This window comes from Pogona vitticeps, chromosome 6, assembly GCF_051106095.1.
Source record: "Pogona vitticeps strain Pit_001003342236 chromosome 6, PviZW2.1, whole genome shotgun sequence".
Classification (NCBI taxonomy): domain Eukaryota; kingdom Metazoa; phylum Chordata; class Lepidosauria; order Squamata; family Agamidae; genus Pogona; species Pogona vitticeps.
In genome coordinates, this window is record NC_135788.1 from 17653596 (window position 1) to 17663155 (window position 9560).

At 41.0% G+C, this 9560-nt stretch overlaps 1 protein-coding gene across 1 annotated transcript in view; it reads right to left on the minus strand.

The window, feature by feature from the left end:
* Positions 1–6647, minus strand: part of LOC110083044 (phthioceranic/hydroxyphthioceranic acid synthase) — an 18513-nt gene extending 11866 nt beyond the window's left edge. The window contains exon 1 of the mRNA XM_020801159.3: positions 172–6647. Coding sequence (XP_020656818.3) covers positions 172–226 — 55 coding nt within the window. The 5' untranslated portion in view covers positions 227–6647. The remainder of the gene's footprint in view (positions 1–171) is intronic.
* Between the last annotated feature and the right edge of the window lie 2913 nt (positions 6648–9560).

Genomic DNA, 9560 nt, shown 5'->3' on the forward strand with positions numbered 1-9560 from the left:
TTATACAAGCCCTTCTGAATACAGTATAGTTGCTATACTATATATAATATAATATACAATAAAATTACGATAACAAAAATAATGAACATTTACACACACACACACACACACACACACACACACACACACACACACACACGGTATATAGGTTTTAATTTACCAAAAACTTACCTCCAGGAAAGTTGCATCCTATCCCCACAATAGCTATTTCAATCTCAGATGTCATATTTATTTTTATTTATTTTTTAATTTATTTAAATAAGGTGATCATCCTGTAGAAAACAGAATTACCAATATGTACATTTAATTTGTCACTTTATATATTGAGTTAGAAATATAAATAATGCTCTGTACTGATATTTATCAAAAGAATGTTCTAAATTATATCCCCAGTGAAGAACATTTCTGACTGGAAATGTACAGATAAATAATCTCTAACACTGCAAATATAAAAAAGATGGCATGCAAACTACTTTTAAAATACTGTACAAACAACAGATATGTAATTAATACATTTATCTTTAGAAAAAGTTTCAGTCAGTAGTCAATATCTTATTGCTTAGCATAGTAAATTGCACTGGAGAAGGCCCTTTGAATCAATGGAAATTTAGTGAATCAACTCCTCTGTAAGTTCCATGGATTCAGATGGATGTACTACTGATATAACCATTACTTAACATTATTTACTAAAGTAAATGACAGTTAAAGTAGATCCATTTGAATCCATGGACTCACCAAATCCTCACTGATTCCATGGGCCTATTCTGGTGAGATTTTCTACTCTAAGGAACAGGATTTTCTGCAATGTGTTCTAGTGTTCTTAACCAATGACTCTACAGTACCTACACCTGTTACTTAACATCTAATACATTAAGAGAACTCTCAGTATAATAAAGGATATGGACATGAACATTACCACAGGGAAATATTTGTATGATACTCATAGGGCAAAACCCAGCTGGTGTAAAGCAGGATGATGTCATCATCTGATAAAATTTTTAATTTAAATAAATTGAAACCTCCTATCTCGCTGTTTCAGATTTCAAGGTGCCCTTGGGCTTCCTTTTGCCTTAAGATGGTGAGATGAAGACCTTCAATAGTCAAATATTGCAGCCAGATCACCACTGCTGGGATTGGGACCACCACCAGAAATCTGGTGGTATTTTTTGACAACCAAAGTATTTTTTTTCCTCCAGAGGCCCTGGAATTTTTTTTACTGTATGTAGATTCTAATTGATGTGCTACATCAGTTATTTAAAAAATAAAAATATTTTCTTTGCCTTGTCATATAGGGTCAGTCAAGAAACCTCCCACAGTCAAATCCATGGCAGTGGCTCCTCTACCGGCCCTTTTAAAGAAGGCAAAGAAAGTATTTCCCACACACACACACACACACACACACACACACACCAAATGATGCAGCACATCAGGAATCCTCAATATACAGTAAAAAAAAGTTTCCCCCCATTTCCCTTGTCCTCTGCAAAGGAGGGAAGTGATTAATTTGCCAAAATCAAGAGGTGGCTGACTTCTTAAGCCACTTCACAATATTGGCTGTTGCCATTTCTGTTTAAACAGTCAGGTTTAATTAGATCCTTCTGATCAAGTCCGGCAATTCTTTAGCAGCCCATACTGGCTTACTCCCTTCTAGTGTAGCTGTACACTTAGGAAGGAGGGAATCAGCTTTTTTGCATATCACAAAATCCCCTAAAAATTGCAATATACTAAGAGGACGGCAGGTGGCCACCAACAGGTAACCTGAGCAAGCCAGCATGTTATGACTCGGAACAGAGAGAATGAGAATGAAGATCTGTGGTGTTGCCTGAGGTAAACACAGGACTAAGTTGGCATCTAGTTTCTCGCTGAGAGAACACATGGAGCCCCACAGACAAGAGTGAGGTTTTGAGTGGCATATTGCACGTCTGTCAGACTGTTGTGGAGCAGAGTATCTTTTTGTGGAATACAGAGGCTTTCTGACTGCTGCACTCCGAGGGGAGACTTTTGAGGCCTCGTATTTGGATACGATGACATCTAAACTAACCTCTAGTGAGGTAAGAAGGCCATGCCTGAAGACTCCTGAAGCAGGAAGTGAAAACAGCTGAATGTAACATTATTTGTAACAAATAATATGAGTAGAGTAAATTCCTGTGAACAGGTTTGATACCCTTCCAAAAGTAGAAGAAAATTAAACCTGGGAGTATTTTTCTCTGTCAACTAACAGCCCAGCCTGCCTTTTAATGTAAAATGGCCAAGCTGTCATTTTTTTACATAAAACCTATAATCGCTGTTGCTTCCTGAACATATTTACCAACATCAACAATGTCATGTACAAATAACCTTGGCTATTTCCCATTGAAAGACAAATCAGGATTTATCTGTTTCTCCAGACCTGTGGAGGGATTTTTCCACAGGCTTACTACTCTCAAATTATTTCTTATAAATAACATTCAGTTCAGTTCTTCTCATTTGATGGCTTCAAGAGTCTTGGCTGACCATGTGTGACATTCTTACTACATTAAAATTCTCTTACTTCTTTTATTTGTTGTTCTCACCCACTTATTGTTGGCTTTTGATATTCCCTTGGACTCCTTGTCACTTCAAATACTTAATTTATTTGTTAGTTACATTTACCAGTGTACCTGGCCATTCCATCAGTGAGTGGCTACATGGTTGTCTTCCGCCTCAGTTTTTCCTGACAACAATCCTGTGAGGTAGGTCAGTTAGTTGAGAAAATGACTGGCTGAAAGGCGCCCAGTGAGTTTACAGGCTCAGTCAGGCCTTAAACTTAGGTCTTATAAGTCTTAGTTATCAAGCTTTATGGCTCTGAACATTAAATATATGGGAACTCATTTTGGCCACACTGTTCTCCTTTCTGGTGCAATAACCAGTATTGCAGGACTAAGAAATCAAGACTTGATTTTCGTTATTGTCTTTTCTTATAAAACCTATAAGAGAACAGCCTGAAATAATGACAGAAGTATAGTCTACTGTATTAATCTATAATACACTCCTGTACAGAATGTAAAACACAATCTGACGGATAGTATTAGGTATTGGTAGTATCTAATATATCTATTGCAATACTATGATCTGGTAGTATTAGATATTGGGAAAGGGAAGTAATGTACTACTAGTTATTTAGAACTTATTTAGAACTAATTAGAACTTGTTACTTTTCTTTCTATTTCCTTAGCATTTCTGCTCAGTATTGTTTCAGCCGTAAATAGCCTGTTTCAGTTTGTTTGCCTACAAGCAGAAGTATGACATTTACCTGTATATATGATGCTTTTTCAAAACAATAGCAATGAAAACAAACCTAGTAAGGAGGAACACAGGTATGAAAATATGCCCTCCACAGCAAAGAATCCTGTTTCAAGGTAAGACCGTTATCCTGTGAAAAAGGTTTCAATTATTTGGAAGGCAAAAAGGAAACCATATCTAGACTAATTTAAGAGGCAATCTTACCACCACAAGACTACATTTAGAATATTTTGTTATTAAGTGTTGGAGCAAATCTCATCCTTCAGGTTTTAATTCCTTTCCCATTTCTGACCAGTGTTATTTCAGCCATAAACAGCTTGCCTTGGCTAGTTAGCAAATTAAATAAGCCGTTGTATTTTTAATGAATAAGGTACTTTTATAAACTGTTGTCCCTGAGCAAAAGAAATCAACAAAAACCCAATAATAACATCATATGTCATCTACTCCAGAACATTAAAATATTTATTTCCAAGACTGAGTCATAATGAACTGTCTCTCAGATTTAAGTCCTGATAATTATGGCCCAATGTATGTTGCATTCCTTTTGATGGTTTCATAGAGAGAGAGAGCCTCTCTCAACAACGTATTTTACACATACATTGTTTATAAAAGTCTCTTTCTCTACTGATATGACTGCCTGTTCTTTATTTCACTTAATTTTGGCCTGATTTATTTGAATGATATTTCTGATTTTAAAACTGACTTTGTTTTGATGTAATGAGTCATCATAACCAGGTAGTTTGTACATGACACAGAGAGATTATTATCATAAACAACATGTGCAAACATTTTACAACAGTTTAGGAATGTAGTAGATCAGCTATGGCTATGAGAGGAAATAATTCCGCCTGTAAAAATGTAATGTAAAAAGTCCCTTCCTGCATTGATGATTAAAAATTTAAGCAACTTAATACTGCATAGCCTATCTCCCACACATGTCTGATGTTTTCATAATACTTGGAATATCAAAGGTACATTTATACATGCAGTCTCTTTCCATTAATGGGCAAAGAAATGATTTCAGGAAGTTTATAAGCAACACATGGAGGGAAAAGCTTTCCTTTGTCATCATGTTGGTATTTATATTTATGGATTACTACTACTGCTGACCTTGAGAAACAATATCCTGAAAAAAAATATCCTAGATACGGAGCCAGTGCCACAGATTTGTTAAGTGAATTATGTTCAATAATTTTAGGACAATGTGAGTTTATTTGCACCGATATGATTCTGGGTCAAAGTTCCTGTAATACTAATGGTTCATGGTTGCGGCCCATGTAAAAGCCTTTGAGCTTTCAAGACTGGTTTTATGTTTGCATGTCTGTAAAACAAATAATCCAGATTGTGCTGCCATTTTCAGAATAATATGCTTTACTAGTATTAATTATGGGCAAATTATTTTCTAGAGTAATTGTTATGCTCCAGCAAGTGAGTATAGTTTCTAAACATATCATACAGAATGAAAGTTATAATCCTGTGCACACTTAGCTGAGACAAAGCCCCCTGAACATCCAATTTAACAGGTTTTGGATTATTTTGCATGTCTCTTTGACTTTAGCGCAGTGTTTTCACATAAAGAAATTGAACAATGCAAGGTATATTCAGTCCTGTTGATTTCACTAGGAAATTGAGCACTCAACTTTCCACTTTAACCTGTGAAACATAAAAATGTTCCACTTGACTGAATTGTGCCCTGTCTGTGATATTTTCAAAAGTACTGCTATAGAAACGGATGTAATGTCTAGCAATAGAATTAAAATATCTTATCATAGACTGATACTGAACTACCTTTGATAAAAACAGCATAGACATGTTGCAAAAAAAAAAAAAAAAACCTGCTGCGCGTCTGTGTAGGCGTAAAGAAAGCATATATCTTTATTATTTTTGCAAGCAGTGATGTAAAAATAAGATATTATTCATTCTAATTTTGAAAGATCTTCAAATGTACATGCCTTAGATAAGTATGCAAAAACAAATGTCTAATAGCGAGAAATTGGTCCTGAACAACTAGTTTTACGAGGTAGTTCCATTCATATTCTGTTTGCATGGATGAGAATTAACCTGCTGGAATATTAGCTACAAGACTGAATCCTAGTTACCAACATGAAATACTTGATCTGCATACAGTATGTGTGCATTAATCAAACACTGGGTTCAATCCAATATTATTCCTACCTTGTGTAACCCCATTAATGTCCGTGAAACTAAAGTCTGTTGTGACTAAAAAGACCCAATCATTCCAGTGTGCCTGCTTTATGTAGGACTAATGTTGGATTTACCCCATTATAAGCACTTGTTCCTATATGTATGCATAGTATAATACAGAAAGCGACTTACAGAAGTCTGTTAGGTTCCAACTTAAGATATACCATACCATATGTACAAACTGGCCTTTCAATAAAACCTACCTGAAGTAGAGAACACTTCTCAGATCCCATAGGCTGTTTCGAGAATCAGTTGTAATCAAAGAAATAAAGTCCAATGTCAGTCGCCACTGTGAATTCTGTCTTTACAAAGGAACTCCCTAGTTGCCTTTCAGATTCTCTAGCCACACTCCAGACTAGGCTGGCTGGTTATACCAGTTAGAGTTCTTTTCTGACATGTAAACAACACATGCTTTTGGTGATGGTGTTAAAAGTTTTGTCAGGAGTCATAAATATGGAAGCCTAATGAAATATGAGTAAGATAATCACCTGGAGCAGACAGGAAAGGAAAGGCCTCAAACCAGTAACTGAATAATGGGCTCCAAGGAAAAAGAAATTAACAATAGCATTTACAGTAGAATGCATGACACTCTTAAGCATTAGGAGTATTCCCTGTTGCTAATACCAGAGAATGAGAGGTTGAGTCAGTTACTGAAAATCTGATTTTAAAAAAGGACTCAAAAGCAGAAAGCCTACACCATAATCAAGATGATTGTTAGTGCCTGCCACCAGGCTTAGTCCCCTTGCCTTGAAAGCATTTCTCTGGATCATACTAAATACGATGCTATATGCACAATTACCTGAAATGCCTATGATGTTTTTAAAACATGCTGGGTTGGAGTATATTGAAAAGGCTTTATGCCTATTTTTTAATTATTTAGTGTTTTCCAAAATACAGATAAGAAGATTGTCATTATATATGGATTATGGCAGTTATATTTGTGCATATAGTAATTGCACTCATTCAAACATTCTGCTAGCATGTTACAAAATAAAACAGTAGTTGAGTCTTCAGTAAACTCTTGTACAAGCAGAAAGCGGTTTTAATTGGGACCATAGAAGGTGAGAAGGGAATGTTTGCCCCTTTCATTCTCCCCCAAAGTACCTACAAAAATCAGTTTCAAATATTGGAAATCACTACCTAGTGGTGTCTTCAACTAACAATTACAGTACTTGCTTCCCAATGAGAAAGAAAGGTTACTTACCTGTAACGATGGTTCTTCAAGTGGTCATTCTGTGAATTCACACAAAGGGTCAATACCAGCACCAGCGTTGGGCCTCTCGGAACATTCTCTAGCTGCAAGAGAAAAGTAACAATGTTTAGGACTACCCCTACTGCGCACGCCCAGCCTAACCGTCCCTCAGTTCCATTTGTCCGCCATAGGCCCTCGAGTCATAGAGATGCCAGTGACAGACAGACAGAGGGGAGGCCGGGCGGGATTGTGTGAATTCACAGAATGACCACTTGAAGAACCATCGTTACAGGTAAGTAACCTTTCTTTCTTCATCGTGGTCTTCTGTGAATGCACACAAAGGGTGATTAGCACGCTTACTAACCGGATGGTGGGCTGTCACTGAAGAGCCGATGCTAACACTGCCCTCCCGAATCTGGTTTCCTCTCTTGCCCTCATGTCCAATCTGTAGTGGGTTATGAAGGTAGAGGCATTGGACCAGGTAGCGGACCGGCAGATGTCGGGCAGGTCGACGCCACGGAGTAAGGCAGTCGATGAGGCAACAGCCCTGGTGGAATGGGCTTTAAGTCCTTCTGGAGGATCTCTGTGATGGAGCTCGTAGGCAAGGGCGATGGTAGATACGAGCCACCTAGAGAGCGTGGACGGCGAGGCCAGGCAGCCCTTCTTTGGGCCAAAGTAACAAAGAAAGAGTCTGTTGGCCAGGCGGAAGTCCTTGGTCCTGGAGACATAAAAAGCTAAGGACCATCGAACATCGAGCATGTGGAGCATGCGTTCAACATCAGTAGTCGGAGACGGAAACAAGGTTGGTAGAATTAGTGGTTGATTCACATGGAAGTCGGAGACCACCTTCAGGAGAAAAGAGACGTCCAGGTAAAGCATAACCTTGTCCTTAAAGAATTGAAGAAAAGGTTGGTCATGACGGAGAGCTGCCAACTCGCTAGCTCGACGAGCAGACGTGATAGCCACCAGGAACAGCGTTTTTAAAGAAAGCATCTTGAGGTCACAGGTAGCCATGGGTTCAAATGGGGGTCTGGAAAGAGCATGTAGAACCAAGTGAAGGGACCACTGTGGGAGTGGGGGACGAACGGGAGGTCGGAGGTTAGAGAGACCCCTCAAGAACATTCTGACGGTAGGGTGAGAGAAGAGGCGTGAAGAGGGAGAAGCTCTGGGTTGGAAGAAGACAACCGCAGCAAGGTACACCTTGATAGTAGATATAGACAGGTGGAAATCAAACAGGTAACGGAGATACTGTAGAAGCGTAGAAAGAGATACAGGGGAGGGGACAAGATCCCTCTGCTGGGTAAATTTCAAAAAACTTTTCCACTTGTAGGCATACAAGCGAGACGTGGAGGGCTTGACGGCGTTGGTCAAGACCTCTTGGATTTCGGGACGATCCTCCACGCCGTCAGATGGAGCGTGTCGAGGTCGGGGTGAAGGACTTTGCCTGCTTCCTGGGTCAGCAGGTCCGGCCACAACGGAAGGGTCATGGAGTCCACAGCCATGCTGACTAGAGTGGGGAACCACACTTGTCGAGGCCAAAAGGGTGCAATGAAAATGGCCGGAGTCATTGAACGTTGGAGTTTGATCAGGGACCTCTGTATCAACGGAATCGGTGGAAATATGTACAAGAGACCCTGGTTCCATGGGATCATGAATGCGTCGCCGAGCGAATGGAGACCGAGACCTGCCCGAGACGCGTACCGGGAACATTTCGCGTTGTGAGGGGATGCAAACACGTCCAGCACTGGGGTCCCCCATTGGTGGCAAAGGTCCTGGAAGACCAGAGGGTTCAATTCCCATTCGTGTGTCTGATGTTGAAGCCTGCTCAGAGTGTCCGCAACTGTGTTGTCCTCTGTGGCTACATGGATGGCTACCGGGTAGATATGACGACGGTAACACCACTCCCAGAGGAGGATGGAAAGGTATAGGAGTGAGTGAGAGCGGGTTCCGCCCTGCTTGTTGACATAGTGCATTGTGGTAGTGTTGTCCGTCACCAGCTGAACTCTGCGGCCCTGGAGCAGAGGACGGAAGGACCTGAAGGCCTTGATCACTGCGAGTAGCTCCAGGTGATTGATGTGGAGCATGGTTTCCTGTGGGGTCCAGAGGGCATGAATGGTGTGATGGCCGCAGTGCGCCCCCCAGCCGGATGGACTGGCATCCGTTGTGACCTGAACAGTGAGACGGAGTGGACGAAAGGGCCGGCCAACCGTGAGGTGGGGTGTGTACATCCACCACTGGAGCTGTCTGGCTAGCTCCGGGGTGACACGGAGGCGCTTCCTCTGGCTGTCCATCATAGGGTCGAAAAGGGTGAGGAACCATGATTGGAGTGACCGGAGCTTGAGACGAGCGTGAGCGAGCGCCGGTGTTGTAGAAGACATCAGGCCGAGGAGGTGTTGGGCGTGATGGGCTGTCACCCGAGCACGAGGGTGAAATTTCCTGATGGCTCGTTGAATCTTGTGTATCCTCTCCGGGGGAAGAAATGCCCAACCCTTTATGGCGTCTAAGCAGACTCCTATGTATTGTACTGTTTTGGAGGGGATGAGTTGAGACTTCTGTCTGTTGACAGTGAGACCGAGATTGGAGAGAAGATACAGGATGAATTTTGTATCTTTCAGGGCTTGTCTTCGTGAGGTGGAGACTACGAGCCAATCGTCCAAGTAAGGGTAGACGTGGATGCCCCTGAGACGAAGGTAAGCTGCCACTGGGGCCATGACCTTGGTGAAGGTCCGGGGAGCTGTGGACAGGCCGAATGGCAGGGCCTGGAATTCGTATATTGTGCCCTGAAAGATGAACCGGAGAAACTTGCGGTGGTCGGGGTGGATAGTGACGTGGAAGTATGCGTCCTTTAGATCTATAAGGACGAACCAGTTGTTTTTCTTCAGTAGGTGCATGATGGACTCCA